The sequence below is a fragment of the Miniopterus schreibersii genome (genome assembly GCF_964146895.1).
Source record: "Miniopterus schreibersii genome assembly, chromosome: 7".
Classification (NCBI taxonomy): Eukaryota; Metazoa; Chordata; class Mammalia; order Chiroptera; family Miniopteridae; genus Miniopterus; species Miniopterus schreibersii.
This window is the reverse complement of record NC_138108.1, coordinates 40141126-40161860: the sequence shown is the minus strand read 5'-3', so window position 1 is coordinate 40161860 and position 20735 is coordinate 40141126. Positions and strand designations below refer to the sequence as shown.

At 36.2% G+C, this 20735-nt stretch overlaps 1 protein-coding gene across 7 annotated transcripts in view; it reads right to left on the bottom strand.

Moving 5' to 3' along the window:
* Positions 1 to 20735, bottom strand: part of CHN1 (chimerin 1) — a 125524-nt gene that overhangs the window by 85703 nt on the left and 19086 nt on the right. For 4 of the 7 annotated variants that reach the window (XM_081143282.1, XM_081143290.1, XM_081143284.1 and 1 more), the window contains one exon: positions 2755 to 2793. In XM_081143282.1, the coding sequence (XP_080999408.1) occupies positions 2755 to 2793 (39 nt within the window). Of the gene's footprint in view, positions 1 to 2754; positions 2794 to 4076; positions 4138 to 5677; positions 5783 to 20735 lie in introns of all 7 variants that reach the window. The other 3 variants (XM_081143285.1, XM_081143291.1, XM_081143286.1) reach the window with 2 other exon arrangements.

The following is a 20735-nucleotide window of genomic DNA, read 5'->3' as shown; positions in this document are numbered from 1 at the left end:
TTTCTCTTTAAGAATTTTAGGTGAATGACCACAATATATGGGAGCTAATTATGGGCCACTCCCTACAGACAGGGCGTTCGTGCTCTTTTCTCACAGTCCCCACTTGGCTCACTTGCCTCACTTACTACATGTTAGGTCCCTGGTTTAATTCAAGCAATATCTATCAAAAAGCAATAAAATTTTATTTATTTAAAGAGAGTCCTCAACTTAGACTTCTTGCTAATTCTATTTTCTCATTTGTTTGTGTTTGTAAGGCTTTAAAATTACATTTTCACAAGCTTAACTGAACCAAAACTGGGAAAAAGAACAGAGGCATGGGTAAAATAAGATCCTTACAGAATCACAGTGAAAATGTTTCTGATAGAATCTCACTGTGAAAAGCTATAGAGATCCCGCCATGCTAAACACAGAAAACAAAACAAAACACCTTAATAAGCTGTAATTTTTAACATTAAAATTTAACTGTCACTTTTAGTTTTACAGATGTAATACAGACTAGAAGTTAACAATCAAAACATTTTGAGTAGTTTTTGTTTTGCCTTTACCTCCTAACATGGACTAATATAACTCATTTTTTAAAAATCTCAATCCATTTAGATTTTATTACCATTTTGAAAAATTTTTAATGACAAAATTTAATTTACATCACAGAGGAAATGATGAATGCATATGGTTAGTCAGTCCCAAATACTGTCATAGAATTTATTGTCAATTATCAACTCTAAACAAGGTATGTGCAGGTCTGACCTCAGAATTAAACAAAATGTCATGGCTCAATAAGGGTACTGGCCAGGGCGTACAACTCCAGTTACTTAAAATTCCAGTCTCAGTTAATGAAGTAAGGATGTCATGGGCTTGTCAGTCTTTAAAATTTTTCTTATTAAAACACACAGAGGCCTGGGCAGATGAGCTTAAGATACTATTAAATATCTTACTGGAGATGATTTACAGTTGGCTGAATAAAACCTGTAAAATTGTCTGATAGTAGCAAAAACAAAACAAATAAAAAGCAAATTAAAAAAATCAACCTAAATCATAATTTTTTTCTAGGATGAGAATTTTGACAAACACATTGAACAATCTGTATAATCATCATAACGATTACTTCTGTGTTAAAATGCAATCTTTATCTGTTTTCTTATTATTTAAAATTTGTACATATTCAAATTCTTGGAAGACATCATAATTTTATAAGAAAAATTCAAATGACCAATTTTTAAAATGGCCTTTTCCACATGGGCTTAACACAGTTTAATCATAAAATTTCCTTCAAGTGGAATGAAGTTTTTTTCATTTGATGGTCAGCAGATAATCTATTCTAATAGTTTCCTCCCTGTTTCTATTAAAATGATGGGGGGGGGGGGAGCTCAGGCATTGAAGTCACTAAAAGAAACCATAAAACTCAGTAGCAGTATTCTCACCAAAAAAAAAAAATACGCCATTTTTAAAGACAAATGGTAGCCATGGTAGGACATATGAAGATACAGAAAACACTGCATATACTACATTTAGTAATCGATATTCCTTAGGTGGAGCAAAATCACCACCATGATTCAGTAACGGTCTGAGGCTTCATAAATGCTCTTAACATAAAAAATGTGTAAGGCACAAGTCAGAGCAAAGGAAACAAAGATAAACTGAAAACCAAAAAATGCAGAAATTTTTCAACAGGCTTCCTGCCAATGAGATTATAAGACAAAATTTTTAAGAGGTTAAAGAATATTATACATTTTTATACATTTTTTGAACTATACTCTCCAGAAACAAAAGGCACCAGCGGGGGTGGGGGAAAATGCATCTATGGCAATATTTTCAGAAACTGTTCACATTTTGCTTACTATAATTAGCCCAAAGTAACAACCCATTAAAATAAAACTTTCTGTTGTTCTGGGAACATAAAACCTACAAGAATCTGAACTGCTGCTCCTTCAGTCAGCAAGTTTCAGAAACATACCAATATTAAAATTTAGAGTAATTCAACATCTCTGAAATGTTAATAATCTATATTTAAAATACAGGTTTCTTAGGCTGCTTACTCAACTCTATAGAAACAAACAAAAGCTTACAGTACTGGCTTTTACAATAGTGCAATCAATAATTTTTTAAAAACTACTCTGTTTATATTTAACCTTACTTCCACTTTTTAAAAATCTACATCTTTTTCTTGATGAAATAATATTCTCTAGGAAACAAGAAAAAGAAAATAAAAGACTAATAACCTAGACTCTTTTGAAGAAATCTGTATTCTACTGCAAAGTTTAAAGAACAATACAGAATCCAAATGCCTCTCCCTTTATATTTGGAAAGACAATTTCTAAAAAAGAAGACTACTTTTCTTTGCTGCTTTTTACCCATTCTTTTTATCAAGATAGCCTCCTGACTTAACATCATTAATAGATTCTTCATATAAAGAATCAGGATCTGAGAATAAATAATTAAATTGCTTGAATTCTTAGCTAGCTTCTCCGTGCATTAGTTTTATCAGCCATTGTCAACAAGCAGTCTCAAGTTCCAGGACAGCCCATGCAAGCTCAGAAGGATGAGATGCATTCCACACGTACAGACCATATACAGACCTTGTGGAAACACTCCTGTTTCCCCCAAATTACTTCATGCTATTCTGGAATGCTGCTGTGAATTAATTTTCAATAATAGGTATAAAATGGAATGACTCCTTATCTAATGATCCTAATATTTTTGTATTATTTATAAAGCACTATAACCCACACAATTCAAAGTTATTTGTATACTTACAGTAAGATTTCCAAACAGGAGGCCTATATTCATCTGTATCTGAAAAGAATAAACATCAAATTAACATTACTGAACATTTACATTTAAAATGAGAAGTTCTAATCATTAATTAATTTAATATATACTCATGGAGGTCTATTTGTCCTAGGCATTCTACTAGGCACTAACGGGCATTCAAAGGTTTTTTAAGTCTTGGTCCTCACTTTCTTGGAGTACAGTTTCAATGATGTTCAAAGACAATTACTGTATTTAACTACTTATCACATAAAAAATAAGATTAATTTTTACTGCTGGCACTTATTTCTTACGATTACTGAGATGATAATGGTCAAAAATGTCTTTGCTTCTTTGGGCTTAATTCTATGATTATTTCACTGAAAGATCCCTGAACTCACTGGCAGTTTTCTTTTTCAGTCAAATTGACCAGATAACAATTTTAATCCTCAGAAATGTATTTCTATATTCCCCTCATCACATTTGGGGAATTCCAGTATAACCGGTTTTATAAACATCAGGGGAGGAGAGCAGCAGCAAGGTACAAATCTTAGTCCGCACACATCCTGGCCAATGAAAGCTGGGACATGAGAAACATTTCCATGGAAGACAGTGTATCCAGGGAGCCACAAGACCATGAGGTGAACATCTGCTCTTCAAGTCCATTTCCCCTCCCTCTGCTTGAGTGCAGATGCAGGAGACAGTGTGAAGAGACGGTGGGAAGAGATGGAAATACAAACACATGGGAGGGATGGGGAATTAGAGGAGAGGGGCCTGTTTGGTCTGGTTTCTCATCAGTAAAGCATCGCTGAGGAGTAACATAGCCAGTCATAAACTCTGCCTGCAAGGCCACGTAGCCAAACTAGCAGACACAGCATTTTGGTGTGGGAAGGTGTGGCCAGCCACATCGCTTGGCTCTGCTAGCATCCAACACGAATCCATTAAGAAATCTGATGCTGAAAATCTTGGTCTCCAAGAAGGCAAGACAATTCCTGGAAAGTTTCTAGAGAAGTCTGAATCTAGCATATGCAGCTAAAGTAAATATGCTCAGTCTCAAAACATTGAGCACTCAACTCCCAACCTTTAAATGCAATCTGATACCTCATCTATGATGTGTGATCATAAACCACACAAATACTTTGAGTCACTGGGCAACAGCAAGACTACTTAATGGGCAAAAGAACACAAAAGGGAAAGTGTAAGTCATGCAGAAGTTGCTTGGCACCGAGCAGAAGTGTTCAAATGTTTTCTTAAAGAATAGAAGATTACATGAATAAATGAATACAGATAAAGTAATGCAGCAAATACAGTTGACTCTTATTACTCACAGTAGTTATGTTCTATAAAGTCACCTCAAACACTGACTGACTAAATACTGAACCACTGCTCCTAGAAGAAACATAAGGTTAGGTTCCTGTGTGCCTCTGGCCATCCTTTCATCAACCGAACAATACATAACTGTATTTTTGTGTGTTTCTGTTTAAAAATACCTCATTTAGTATATACTGTTGATTCATTAACACTGAACTCACAGCCAACAGCATTATAACTCATGCCTCAATGAAGCTTATCTAACACATTTATTTTCTCCATAAGATACATCTCAGAGGGAACTTTGGCAGTATGCGTGGGGCCATTTTAAACAGCAAAATCACCAATCAAACCCCCACAAAATGCAAAAAATGAGGCACTAAATAGACTATGAAGATGACACTTGTTTACAGTATGAGAGTTAAAACAAAGACGACAGAGGGTCACCTCGTTTGACCTCAGCTGGGAATATGCAGATCATACAACTCAAATATTTGTCACTTTGCGATCATTGGCAAATGACCATGAAAATGTCACAGGTATTTATTTTAGGATTACAAATAAATGCTAGCAAATCTGCAAATACAGAATCATGAATAATGAGGATTAACTACACACGAAAGAGCAATTATTTAAGAAAAAAGCCAACTCAGGTGAATCGGCTTAGTAATGACATAAAATTAGAATGAAATATGACCTACGTGCAGTGATATACACATATATATACATATTTACTCTGCTAGGGTGTGGGGGAGGTTTAATTATATTGACATTTGTCTTAATAAGTAAATTATAGTTAATTCAGTTATATATTTTTAATACTAAAAGTTTTGCCTGTGAGCATTCAAGTAATTTACAATTTCATTGATGACATATGAATGCTATCCTAACCTGGTTCAGGGATTAACAGGAGAACACACATTCACTCCCTCGGCAATTGCCTGTATTCCATGTGTGTCTTAGCCCCCTTTCCAGGGTGTGATCAGCATAAGCTGCAGTGACCAGGCACCTCCTAACCCACCATGCAGAAGACACCAATGTGTGACCAGGAACGGGAAGGGCACTCAACCAGGCTGGGGCCCAGAGTAAAGAATTTAACCTTACCCTAAGAGGTCTGGTTTTGCCCTCAGCTCCTAAGAGGTAATTTTATTTGCTTGTGAGCCTCAGGCTGGCCAGAGAACAGCAATGTGACTTACAGTGGGGCTTTGGGTCACAAGGTATCAGCCGACCTAGAGAGTGAGATTAACCACTGTGGACAATCAATCAACCATGTGTACATAATAAAGCCCCAATAAGAGCTCAAGGCTTGGGAGTTTCCTTGGTTTGAAATACTCCATGTGTCCAATTCTATAACATCATCTATATATTGTATTGTGTGTTCACCACCCCAAGCCAAGTCTCCTTCCATTCCCCTTACCCTTTCCTCTCCCCCACCCCTTTCCCGCTAGTAATCACCATAATGTTGTCTATAAGGTTGTTGTTGGTTTTTGCTTAATCGCTTCACCTTTTTCAGGCCCTAAAACCCATATAATTTTATTAACCGATGTTGCCCAAAAAATGTCAATGAAAAACCTACTCCACGTGTACTGTCACACATCAGTGCTGGAAGCATATGTACCTGACTTCACGGAGAGAGAACAAGGGGAGCTTTGAGTGTTGTACTTCTCCTGGACCCTGCCTTGTGTGCTTCTTCCTTTGGCTCATCTCAACCTGTATCCTTTCCCTGTAATAAATCATGACTGTCAGTGTAATGTTCAATGAATTCTGTTAGTTCTTTCAGCAAATTATAAACCTGAGGGTGCTTTGGGGGACACCCCTCCAACTTGCAGATGGTGTGAGAAGTGAGGGAAGTCTTTGGGACTGTGCCCCCTAACTCTGTAGTTGGCCCTGACTCCTTGCAAACCCTGTATCTATGAACACTGAGGGCCTCCTGCAGATTGCTTTGACTCTGGCAAAGGTAAGCAAGAAAGAGGCTCGTATTCAAAGTCCTGTCTCTGAGGAACTGTGTATCTAGTCCTAGACTGGACTTTATTAGAAGAACCACCATCTTTACTTGCCGTGTGACTTTAGGAAATTTGCTACTTCTCTGAATCTTAATTTTTTTATAAAACATAATAGCAATATCTAAAATGGGAACAGAGGCAACACATTTGTTGTGAGGACTGAATTAGGTATCATACTGAAAGTGCCTTTTACTTAGGACACCTTTAGAAAATGAGTACCCTCTCCTGCCTCACCAAAAATGAGTGTAAAAACACAATGATGTTACTGTATAAGCCTGAAGTCACTGTCAATGACTTCAGCCGTGCATCTTACTATTTTGCTCTTCCCCATACACCTACTCTACTACACAGGTGTTCTTCCTTGTACACCTACTCTGTTACAGAAGTGTTACTCAAGGAGCTACAGATCACAATTATGTGGCCAAATAAAATGAGTATTTAGCAAATAACCAAGAACTATCAGAAGAAAAGTTGAGTTTCCTTTAGTGTTAAAACAATCCTAATTATGTGACATTTAAGAGCACAGTTTGACTCCTAGTAATCATTTTTTGCTGATGGGAGTGTAAACTCGCATAACCTCTCTGGAGAGCAATTGGTGATACATAAGACTTTAAAAGTGTATAACAGGCATCTGTTAAGGCAGAGCTTAAGTGAGATGCTCTTGAAATTTAAAAATTGTGAGTCTTTCTTACATTCAATGGTAGAGACCTTAGGTCACCTTAGTGTGGATCTTCCCGTTGATCAAGCTAGGCAAAGGGCAGGCACCGCTGTTAGGTACCTGGGAAAGGGCCCAGTGGAAGGGGAAGCTGGATGGCTTGGAAAAGCATGTCTCAACCTCTTAATATGCAGAATTAGTTGCTAGAGGCAGAGAGACCAATTTTCCTGTACCCTAAATCCTTCTGTTAGGGAAGAAACAATATCCCAATCATTGATTCCTCAGATCCAAAGTTAGGGAGTTCTGTCAGAAGAAACTCAGCCCAAACCAAGTTCTACTGGCAAGAAAAGGCAGACACACTCCTGCAATAAAACGGCCTTGAAGACTAATTAATTGCAACTAGTGATCTAGGGTCACACAAGGGCTTATAGGTTTTTTAAGGACAGATTCTGGCCCTGCATGAGGCGGATGCCAGAAAGGTCTCTGACCTCGGCTTCCCTGGGACACTGAATTGTTGAGTACACTGTGTAAGAGTGCGAACTAACTGCAATCATGACCTCCAACTGGGGTCGCTACTGTGCCCTGGGCCACATCTAACCAGAAACATCGTCCTAGCAGCAGTCAGACAAGCAACTATCAACAAACAACATGGGCTGGTCTTTAACACTGACCAGAACATGATAAAGAGAAGATGAATAGTGTATGTTACACTGTTCTCTTTCTGGTGCTGGGAAGAGGATGGGCCACTTCGGGACAAAGTAAGCCTCCTGGGGTTCAAACCTGGAAAAGGAGGCTGTCTAAAGAGGAAGATACTGAATTTCCTACTAATTGGAGCACTAATTAAAAAAATATGGTGCATAGTTGGCCCCTGAATTTACATAATAGGCCAGTTCCTTCTGCATATCTTCTTGGCCCTGCAGTTCTATCTCCAGGAAGTTACAGTAAAATAATTAAGAATGTTAAGAAAATACTGTTGCAATATTACATTTAAAACTAAAAAACTGAATCCAACCTAAATGCCCAACAATAGAACAACTTGTAATGTGTGAGAAAGTCTGTTCTCTTAAGTCTTTTAAACAAGTGGCTCTTAAACTTTATTTAAAAAACCTGGATTACAAAGAGCTTTCAGTATCTATCAATATTAGCCATGTTAGAAATTTAAACCGAGGCCCAGCCGGGTGTGGCTCAGCGGTTGAGTGTCGACCTAGAATCCAGACGACCGGGGTTCAATTGCCAGTCAGGACACATGCCCGGGTTGTGGGTTCGATCAACGAGTCTATCATCATTGGTGTTTCTGTCTCTCTCTCTCCCTCTCCTTTCCTCTCTCTGAAATCAATAAAGATATATTTTTAAAAAAACAAAAGAAATTTAAACTGAGAACTCAAGTTATTTAATAACTTATTTAAAAAATAATAAACCCATTGTATCTTAACATAACACTGTTATAAGAAAATAACTTTATTTTTCAAAACAAAAATGTGTTTTACATTTGGCAAATCTCTTTAATGTCTGTTGTAACTGAAGATACCAAGATTCTCATATCTGCTTCTGTATTTAATATGTTGCAATAACACCCGCCATGTATTCTAGAAAATTAAACTAGACACTTGTGAAAGAATAACAGTGAAAAGGCAAATAATGTCCTATTATTATTAAAATAGTTTGACTTTGTGGAAACAACAAATCCAGGGACTCCTAGGGGGTCTTTCATTTATCTCTTGTCCCTGTTCTAACTGAACCTACTGAATGGCAAGCACTCATTATGGAAAAGACAATAGTTTCTTAAATTTTTCACTCAGTTTTGTGTAATTGCTAGAACTGTGAGGCAAAGAAATCTTTTATATTTTTATTTTTATAAAAAATAACTCCAATTTTTTCTTGCTTTTATAAACTCAAAGATACAGATTTTAAGCAAGACTTAGTATTAAAGATTTTTGCCTATAATTTCCTTTTGTACTCCTTTTTTTCTCTAAATCTTAGCATTTTCAGGACATTCATTTTTCCTTTAAATATTAAAAATCTCAAGATATTTATCTGTACCTTTAGGCAATAATTTTACAAACCTTAGTAAAATATATCTAGGGTATCTTTGATATTATATAATATAGTATAATTTATAATATTAAAGCTATTTGGGAGGTAAAGTGTTCATTTATTGACTGATAAGATTAAATGTATGTATAAATACCCTAATGTTCTGAACTTTTAGATTAACTTAAAACATTTTATGACTGAGTAAATCTTGATGCTCTCTCCAAGTAGAACCTGTTTATAACCAGTATAACTATGGATGTCACTGAAAATGACTGACCTTTGAAACTAAAGGAAGTTTCTTGTTTTCATAGTTTTTTGTATCATTACATAGTTACATCTTATAAATTTTTGGTTTAGAACAATATTCTGGTAAAGTTTAAACCTGCTTAACTTTTTATTTAAAAAAATAAATAGTTCATTCCAGAAAAGACTAGAATGTTAAATTTAAGCTATTTGTTGTTTTAGGCTCAAACCAAAAAGGCTTTTATAACTCTTTAACAATATGATAGATTTTCTCAAAAAGGCCTGTGTTGCATTTTAAATGTGGTTTACGCTAATGACACAGGAACACTGAAAAACCATGTGACTAATGTTTTACAGCACGTTTGTTTCAGATTGCCTCTGATTTGAAAATTAACAATTTTGATTTCTGAAAAAAAGAATGGTATTTATTGACAGAAAGAGCATTTCTTTCCTTCAAATGAAGACTCACCTTTCAACTAACTGGCAAAAGATTCCCTGTCCTGCTTTAATCAGAAAATGCAAGGCAGAAATGATTAATCCCCACCTGTTGCTTTTCTGTTTCTGTACCAAATTTGGCATACCAAAATAATGACATGCTTGTGACCACAAAAATCTATTTCACTACAAAGTAACCCGTTAAAAGAACAAGGGCATAAAATTCACAATAAATACCAAACAATTACTATTTTTTAATATTTGAAAGAGTCACAAAGAAAATAATCAAACTTTTTACTCTAAAAGAAATGTATTTCTTGGAACATAAAAATTCACAGCAAAAGTTAAAATGCTCATAATAACATATACAATTCTAAAGGATGAAACAAATAAAAATAGCTTTGCTAGGTTTCTAGATACCTCATATCCTGACTAAACTTCTTTCCTAGAAAATGATCCAAAACGTGGAAAAGCAAGCATTTCAACTAAGATAATTAAAATTCACTATGCAAAGTCATGGCCAAATCAGGTCAGTAAAATTTACCCTTAGAAGGAAAAGTCATTTAAAATGGTTCCAAGCTGAAAACTGATGTGTCATGATACAATTCTGACAGAAATAAACTATTTTTAAAACCAAAGATAATTGTTTTTAATTCTTTGGAGAATAATGACCCAGAACTGTTGTATACGGAAAAAAACTTTTGAGACTGTGCAAATACAGTGCTCACAGGTAACTCCTTCAAAGATCTCCAAAACAAATCTTCTGCAAATGCAGTGCTCAACTCTTTGCCATGGCCCCTTGCTTTGGACAACAAAGCCTTCTAAATGTAATGTGAACCAAACTTGGAAACCTCTCCTTTTTAAAACTCAAGCTTGGCTTTTAATAAAGACCTAACAGTGTTTCCTCTAACCAGCTTGGCAGACCTAGCAAGCAAACTACACAAACAAAATCCTCTTGCTTATTCCAATCTTTTCACTGTACCCCTGGAAACAAAAAGCTATACACTGGAACTTATTCAACTCAATTAAAAGGTAAGGGTTATTTCCAACCTACTACTTCTATTTTCTTTTAAAAAAATTTTTTTTTCTTTTAAATTTTTTAAATTAGTTTATATTCAATATTACTTTGTATTAGTTTCAGGTGTTCAGCATACTGGTTAGACAATCACATACTTTACAAAGTGTTCCCCCTGATATTTCCAGTACCCAACTGGCACCAAACATAGTTATTACAATATTATTTACTCTATTTCCTATGCTGTACTTTAATTCCCCATGACTATTTTGTAGCTACCAATCTCTTCTCAATCCCTTCACCTTTTTCACCCAATTCCCCAAGTCCTCTCCCCTCTCTGGCAACCACCAATCTGTTTTCTGTATCTATGAGTCTGTTTCTGTTTGTTTATATTGTTCTTTAGACTCCACATATAGGTGAAATCCTATGATGTTTCTCTTTCTCTGTCTGACTTATTTCACTTAACATATCCTTTAGTTCCATCCCTGCTATTGCAAATGGTAAAATTTTATTCTTTTTTATGGCCATTTATTATTCATATTTTTTTCCTTCTTCTTAAAGAAGACCCTTTAACATTTCTTATAATACTGGTTTGGTGGTGATGAACTTCTTTAGCATTTTCTTGTCTGGGAAGCTTTTTACCTGTCCTTCGATTCTAAATGATAGTTTTGCTGGGTAAAGTAATCTTGGTTGACAGTCCTTGCTTTTCATTACTTTGAATATTTCATGTCAATCCCTTCTGGCCTGCAAAGTTTCTGCTGAGAAATCAGCTGACAGTCTTATCTAATCTATTTCTTCTTCTAGACAAGTCACATCAGAGGCTTTTTTCTTTAAAGGATTTGACAATTTCTGATAATATTTATCCTAACACGCTGGCATATTAACAGTAAGTCCTCAGATAGGCTCACTTAACCACAACTTTTCTAACAGAGAACTTCTAGAAGAGATTTATTTAGCTCCTGCCAAGCCTCTCAACAACATCTCAACATTTCCAAATGGCTTCCATTTGAATTTTGTTAGTTAGGTAAAAATAAAAATTCATCTTAATAATATGATGCATTTTCTAAGACCCTCTACCACAAAAAATAGAATACACAATCACAACAATGGCAGTTGATTTCTCCGCATCTCAAATGTCTAAAATTAAACTCAATAAATCAAATTGTTATGAAGGTCTTACATTTCATCCTTAAAAGTATATACCATATAGTATATACACTTCACCACACACACACACAAAGAATATATCTGATAAATACTTTTCCCAAATGCAGCAATTTAGACTTTTAACCATCCAGAGCACTTGAAATTACAGATATAAAAATGTAACCGTATAGAATTTTTACTTTTTATAAATATGAGTCCTGGAAAATAATCAACTAAAACTATACTTTCAGTGTCCTACTCAGCTGTCAACAATGCCCTCACCACCTTCAATAGACACAGTATATATATATCCTCCTTGTTCTTTTCTTGAAGGAAAGCTGTAAACAATGTTTTTCTCCTTGTTATTATTCATCCTTTGGGAGAAAGTATCACTAACCCACGAATTTCTCATACACTAACACAGTTCTGTAGCAGTGATTCACTTGGATCCTTGCCCTTGGCAAAGGAATCTATCACCATATTCTCAGGCTTAGGAGTATGCAATAGAATATGTTTATTAGAATGTGCATTATATTTTTGACACAGATTCATAGAATAGTTGGGATTTCCCAATGATGACAGTCGATAAACCATTTTGTCAGCAAGCATTAAAACAACAACCATTCAAAGTCTTGCCTTACATCATCAGTGTTTTCAAGCTTTATCAAGAGGACAGGTACCCAGAATATAGGATATATTAACCCGTTAATGAAACTCCATGGAGAAAAAGAGAGATAATGCTCCTTTTACTAATATAATATAGTTGGCTCTTTGTATTTGTGGGTTCTGCATTTGTAGATTCAACCAACTGTGGATCTAGAATATCTTTTAAATGTTATGTTGTTGCTGACATGTACTATGTAGTTAGGCCTCAGATAATTGCTCTGTACTAAACATGTGCAGACTTTTTTCGTCATTATTCCCAAAACCATAGAGTGTAACAACGATGTACACAGCATTTACATTGTACTACATTATAATCTAGAGATGTCAAAGCATACGGGAGTATGTGCACAGGTTATATGCAAATCTTATGCCATTTTACATAAGGGAATTGAGCATCCCCAGATTTTGGCATCTGGAGGGGTGGGGGGGGGGTCCTAGAAACAATCCCCAAAGGATGTTGAGGGATGACTGTACTTTGACATCACAGATAACTGAGATGGGAAAGATCACAACATTCTTCATCTTACCATGATAACTTCCTAAAGCACTTCTTTTAAACTGGACTTGTCTCGGAAAACCAATCAGTCACTTAAAAAAAAAGTGGATTTTGAAGAACACAGAGAAGTTTGCTTTAGATTACCAAATGTGGAACCAAATGTGGAGCCAAATGTGGAATAGGGCAGCTCACAGCTGTAGGAAAGAAAGTGGAATCAGAGAAGTAATACTGTGTCAACCACAAATGAGCACAGTTGGATAATTCTAAGCACATGCTAACTGTCCCAAGGTATAATAAAATGCTCAGCATGTTTTAATTAACTGCTTTGACTGCACACATGACAGTATAGGCTGCCAAAATGCAAAACTTCTCTGGAAATGAGAACTTGTGTTCCAAATTGATAGGTACCTATTTTTCCTCCTTTGAAAGAAGAGCCCAGGGCACGAAAGAGCTGGGGTTGTGGTCTCTCTTGCCGACAGTTGTATTCAATAAGGCCTAAAATGAACATGTGTATGAGACTTATTTGTCTTAAAGAACTTCCTGCAGTCTGGGGACATGAGCGGCAGCTAACTGAAAGTAAAAGAGTAACAGAGTCCCACCTTTCCTTAATTTAAAAACTCAAATGCTTTACAAAGTGAAGGTATTTTTGTAATTCATTTTGCAGCAAACTCTGGTCTGACCTAAATCCGAAACTATTTTTAAATTCTTTATAACTCACTTGATGGCAGAAACCTCACCTGAACAGATGAGAGAATATTTACAGTCTTTATTTATTCCACAGAGTGTAACTGTTCATTTGTTTCACTGCAGAAATATTAATGTGTAATTAGAGTGATGTCTCAGACTACTGGGATATTATAAAATATACTCTATATATGAGAAACATATTACCTTTCTAAAATCTAAAATATTCTGAATTGTAACACACATCTGTTACCAAGGGTTGTGCACAAGGGATTACAGACCTAATATGTTATTAATACTTACAGCTAGTATGTTAAAACATAAGTCAGAACATGACACTCTTCTGCCACATCCTCTCCAATGGCTTCCTCTGCCACTCAGAATAAAAGCCAAACTCTTTATAACTGCCTACAGTACAGCTATTCAAAGAGGACCACAACATTGACAGCACTTGGTAATTTGTCAGAAATACAAAATTGCAGGACTGAATGTCCATCTACGAATCAGCATCTGCATTTTCACAAGGTTCCTGGGTGATGGGTATGTGCCTGCTTTTTCAGGGGCGCTGACCTACAGGACCTTAGATGGCTGTCCTTCTCACTTTGCTGAGTTTATCGCCTACTTCCCTCCCATTCACTGACTTTTCTCCAGTCTCCTTGATTTCCTTGCCATTCATCAAATATACGAGGAACACCTCCACCTAGCTGCTCCCTTGGACTGGAATATTCATCCTCCAGGTATCTCTGTGAGCTGCTCCCTCATGTCCTTCAGTTCTTTACTCAAAAGTCACTTTCTCTAAACTGATGGTTGCCAGATGGAAGCAGTTTGGGGAAAAAGGGTGAAGGGATTACACAGTACAAATTAGTAGTTACAAAACTGTCACAGGGCTGTAAAGTACAGCAGAGAGAATATAGTCTACAATATTGTAATAACTACGTATGGTGTCAAGTGGGTACTAGGCTTATCGCAGGGATCACTTCATACATTATATAAATGTCTAACTACTACACTGTATACCTAAAACTAATATAATATTGAATGTCAAATGTAATTGAAAAATTTAAAAATTAAATTAAAAAGTCATCTCAGTGAGGCCCTCCCTGACAATTCAGATCCCCTCTGTTCTCAGTTATTGTTGCAGTTTTCTCTTTAGCACTTACCTCTAAAATACCAACATTTTACCAACTTATGTTGTTTTTGTCTCTTCCCACTAGAATGTAAACTTCATGAGGGCTTACAGTTTTGAGTACGAGAAACATAAAAGTTTATTCTTATATTATTATTAATTATTGTATTCTTTTCCATAGAATTGTAAACCTACTTTTGTCCAACCCTAAATAAAGCCAACTGACTTGGAGATTGAAGAAAAACAATCTAAGGCAGTTCATGTGAGAAGAAAAGCAAGACAACTTCTCAGATGCAGAATGCAGATGTCTTAGGAAGTAATTCAAGTGCAGCTAACGAGTACAACTACCACTAGACTGAAAAATGGACAATAAAAGCCCTGAGATGTCTATTTAGCTTCAAGACCCAAGGATAGTAGAAACAAGCTGATATCCTTATGGCCAGGTTCATTCATGATGCTACTAAAGTCTTCTTGCTACTGTTGGTTTCCTTGTAGCTCAAGCGTGAGTATAATCTTTAAGGAAATATTTAGGATAATCTCTGGCTCCCATGTCCAAAGAGAGTTTCCATTTCACTAAATCTATCAACTCCAAGAAGGCCCGCTTTCCAAGGCCCACAACAGTAGGGTGGTATCCTGAGGCTTCATCGTCCTGATGGGATTAGTAACAGGAAGGTAACTTACCACATGCACTTTATGAAGGAGTCCTACAAGGTCAAGGGCAGTAATCCCTTCCCAACTTCTAATTTCCCTAGTTAAAATTCCTGCTAGAATATGCAAACAACTTCCTACAATCCTGAAGTTTTCCACATCCTCTAATATTTACACCATGAATCACTTCTGCTAGGGATGCGCACAAAATGAGCAACCTAGGACGACCTAGGATGCGAGAGAGGAGCGTGGTGAAGGGAGTGGCAGAGCAGCCACCACCGTTTCAGCAGCTCTCAGACAAACCATGGAAGGCAGGGCGAAGGAAGCAAGTGAAATCCCGGGGCTGCTCACTCTGTCGGGAGGGAGGGGGGCCGTAAATGCAGGCTGGTGCTCACCTACGTCTAATGTGTTCAGAGTTGAGACTGCGAGAAGGTTTGAAAAATTCTGACTCAGCTATGTGTATAGAAGACCAAAAATCGAAAAATATAACCTCTTGCTATGCATAATACTGGCAGCAATGGGAAAAAAACGAATTTATAAACATATTCTCAAAATTCTGGGTGAAGAAGGTCCTGAATGTTCCTGGTATATGAAGAATGATAACAACAACTGCTATTTTCTCTCTCTCTTCATTTAATGTCAGTGAATATACAAGGAACATTAGGAGGGCTCTCAGAGCTTCATTAGTGATCCAGGATTACCCTAACACTATTTTCTGCCTTGGAACCCTTTCGTGCCTCAACCACAAATTCTTCTACATGGGTCATCAAACTAAGAGTCTAAGGTCAGAAAGAGAATGCTGGATAGTGGCTATGCCCTCTGGTATTCCCAGAGTCGAGTGGGCTGCTGTCCAGTCATCATGTCTCCTTCCTGCACAGCCCACGCTTCAACATATGGTGCACAGAACTATAGTGACTCAGCACTTTGCTAGATCATAAAACAGAAAACATGCATATGAAACCCAGTTATTCAAATTTAGATTGCACAGAGCACTGTGGTCTTCTTGCGTGACAGCAATGGGCGAACTTAGGCTGCTCAAAGGCTGGTCACAAAACACATTTTCTTAGGAAAAGCAGAAACCTGGAGCAGAAGATGACAATATATCCATCAGGTTCAGGAAAATAATGACTGAAACAATGTTCTGGGATGTCTCTATGAACACATCAAACAAGCAAAAGAACAAAGCTGCCTGAGCGATCACCCCTGGGTGCTTAGGAAGAAGAGGAATTACATACTGACCACCAGGCTGACTGAATTTCAGTGCTGACTAGGACCTGCCTCACTCTGTGCTACTAGCTTTGATGCCAGGGTAGCGGTTACAAGTGTGGGCTCTGGGGGTTTGGAAACCTGACTTTACTAGAACTTACTAATTTTGAGTCTGACCGTGGGAAGTCAACAGGACAAATGGATATTAGCTGTTATTATTATTTTTAGCAAAAAAAGTGTTTTTTTTAAACTTGATTCTTGAGTTACCTGATATTAAGGAAATTTCTCCGGAAAGAAGTATAGCTATCACTAGTAAGATTTTCAGTATTCAGAACATGTAAGATGCCAGAGCCTACGCCATTACAGAATAACATTCCTTTGGTCATTCTTCAGTGAGCATTTCCTACGTTACTGAACACTTTCTATAGCACGAATGGCAAACTGTTTAACAAAAAGTGTCATTTGATGTGGAGCCAAGGTTGTCCAATTTGATTCTAGCTAATATCAATCCGTTATGATTTCAGCCCCATGCACATGACAGTTATATATATGGCATATATATGACAATACATATGTTTGTATACTGACAATTATACATATATACACATACTATATATAATCAAGCATGGGGCACAGTGGGAAAAGTTACTGGTTAAAGCTTTATGAAGAAATGTGAAGTGTACAGCAGTACAAGGGAACTCTTATACAAGCATAGCTAGAACTCAATTCCTACCAGCTCTAATGGGAAATGAGGACTACCACGTAAACAGAATACTTAGAAGTTTCTCAAGATACAGTAGCCCAAAGCTTTATGAAGAAATGTGAAGTGTACAGCAGTACAAGGGAACTCTTATACAAGCATAGCTAGAACTCAATTCCTACCAGCTCTAATGGGAAATGAGGACTACCACGTAAACAGAATACTTAGAAGTTTCTCAAGATACAGTAGCCCCCCTTTATCTATGGGGGGTACATTTCGAGACCCCCAGTGAATGCCTGAAACTGGGGATAGTATCAAACCCTAATATACACTGGTTTTTTTCCTATACATACATACCTACGATAGTTTAATTTATAAATTAGGCACATTAAGAGATTAACAATTATAAAATAGAACAATTATAACAATATACTGTAATAAAAGTTATGTGAGTGTGGCATTATTAAGTAAAATAAGGGTCACTTGAACACAAGCACTACTATACAGTGACAGTTGGTCTGGTAACTGGGATGGCTACTAAGTGACTAAGGGGTGGGTAGAATGTACACTGTGATGAACTGGACAAAGGGATGACCCACATCCCGCGTGGGAGGGAGAGAGACAACTCAAGATTTCATCATGCCACTCAGACTAATGAGCAATTTAAAACTTAGGAACTGCTTATTTCTGAAATTTTTCATTTATTATTTTTGGACCTCAGATGACCATGGGTAAAAAAACGGGGAAAGGGGGATACTGTACCACACTTTAAAGAATTGTCTAAATGTCCTTATTTAATAGATATCACTTGTTTTTTCCCCTAACTCTACTTCAGGACTCGGAAAGAATACTGTGCCAATGCCCAACATACCTCACACATGAAACACTATTGTCCAATAGGTTTACCAAAATGAAAAGGTAAATAATGTTTGTTTTTAAATATTTAAGTAGTCTTCTTTTGTTTAAGACTTGATGCAGCTTTCTAACAAGCAACATTATTTGTTATTCGGAAAACACTGAGTGATTTATGCCACGCAGCTGTGAGCAAGCATGCTGCTGAGAATACTATCTACATGCTTTACTGGACCAACATTGTTAGAATGCCCTCAAGGATGCCGAAAACTACAGATTGGAAAACAAAAGGTCCTTCATTGGAAAATGAAAACAGACTTAATCTGATTCCAACCAACATCAAGCACAAAGACAGCAATTTCCATGTAACTTTATCAGTCTATGAGAAAGAATTATTTGTAGTAAGGTATTTAAAATTCTTATATTATCATAATAAAAATAAATGAATTTTTACAGTTCACAAGTGATAATGAAATCAAATTCGGTTTTCTCATAAACTTAAATATTTGGTATACTTTTGAAAGTCAATGCAAATATGTTAGTAGGAAATGTTTTCCCAACAACAATGAAATGCTCAAATATAAAGGGAAAGCAATATAATTTAGTAGAATTTGATTCTACTAAAGACTCTGATATAAAAAAGCATTTAATCACCACTGCTAAAAAAAGCTGTTAAAAAAAAAGCACAGGCAAATTTAATGTACCGTGTTAGATGTCAGGATAGTGATAAGCTTCAGGGAGGCAGAAAAAGATAAAGATTAGGAGGAGTTCCAAAGAAGGCTATTTAGGATGCTGATAATGTTCTATTTCTTGACCTGAGTAGTAGCTACATAGGTGTGTTCGTTTTGTAATAATTCGTCAAGCTATGACTTCTGTATTTTACTTATTTATTTACTTATTTGTGTATTTTACTCAAATAGGCTAAGCGTTGTGTTTCTTTCAGTATGTATGTTACACTTTAAAAATGAAAAGAAAATCCCTTGGGGAATAAATAAACATGGCTCCTTACAGTTCCACTATTGTTAGGATACATCACCAGTTCTACTGATCAAGTGTAAGGAGGGTAAATGACTATTCAAATAGTGCTTGTAATGGGCCAAACAATCTCAGGGAGGCCTCATGCACATTTAACACGCCATGGCTAGAGAGTAGAAGAAGTGAGTACAATTTATCTGTGCCTCGACTCCAGCTTTGGAACTCATGCAATCAGAAAAAAGTCAACCAACTGAAAAGACAAATCCTTTCCTGGACAATTACATACATGTCTACATTTCTAAAGATGTGAAGAAAAAGACCCACAAAGGAAAAGATTCACCCAAAACACTTCAGTTTCAGAAGCTTTTGGAATTTAATTCTAGAAAACAAACAAAACAAAAAAACTGAAAATGGGCCCACTTGAAACCATAATTTCCATTTACCAATCCAAAAACGATCAAAGCCCCTTCAAAATAAAATCCTAAAGTCTCAGTCTGCAAAGATGCCAATGGATGAATCAGCCCTGTGTGCTGCGTGTACATCCCCAACGTCTGCTCCCATGTTACATTTATTTGACGCATGTTTCTCCAGAAGTTTCTTAGCTCAGAAACTAATTTAGCTTAAATTCTATGTTTACATAAATTTAATGAAAATTACTGAACTTTAAAGAGATTGTTTTATAAGCCTTTTTAAAGGAGATCCTGTGCAAAATGGTCTGATGAAAATGAGAGCAACCTGAAACCCAACACAAACCCTTGATGTAGGAAAGGGCAAGCTAACAAAGGAATGGCTTCAGTGTGCAGTCCACCCACAGGACACACATATCATGCAAGCACAGCCAGTCCATACTAAAATTGTTTTTAAAAAGAAACCTTTCACAATTCTGCCTTCATATATACGATAATTTCTTCACAAACCTTCATAAGAATGGTGAAAACAATGACTACTTTCACAAACATCTAAAATATTTGGTTATAAGCTTCAATTTAGATTTTTCAAGTCTGAGTCCATTTTCAAAAGAAAGTTTCTTTTGCTCTTCTTATTCGATTCTATGCCTTTCATTCTACTGTTTGGCCACTTGTATGAGGAGGTTGAGAAAAATCCGACCTATGGAATGCTATAGACCTAAACCTAATTTGCTCTAAATTTTACTGGATATACTTTCTTAGTTCATTCTTTTATGAATATAGCTCTTTTCACTGAAATTATGAGCAGGATTTCACAAAACAATAGACAAATATAAAACTTCCCTTACCAACCTCAATGTACTTTCCATAAGTTCCTTCCCAGACAACAGTGTTAATGTAAAGAGTAAACATGTAAAACAGTATTAATGAAACACTAAATATCCAGAGGTAAAAACGAAGCCTAATGTAATCCGTATTATGACTGGGTAAATTCCTGCTGCCCTTCACTACTGTTCCACTTATTAAATCCCACTCATAATTAGAAATTATGTTTTTAAATAGAAAGCAGAAATACTTTAGAACAATTACTAATGGCCAGGTCCTTATAAATGTCAATATTTTAAGATATACCGAAACTATGCATATAGGCCACATGTTCATAAATCATATATATTCTTTAAAGACAAGTGTTTAAAGGCAAATGGAATGAATGGAGGTAGTCCTCAGTATTAAACAGACCCCAGTTTTTTCAAAATAACCTTAAAATCTTCAATAAAGATTCACAGCTCCTATACTAAAAATGAGCACTTTTCAAAATGTTAAACTGAACCTCATCAATTTTAAGGAGTCAAGCTTTCTGGACATCTTTAATATTATTTAAAATA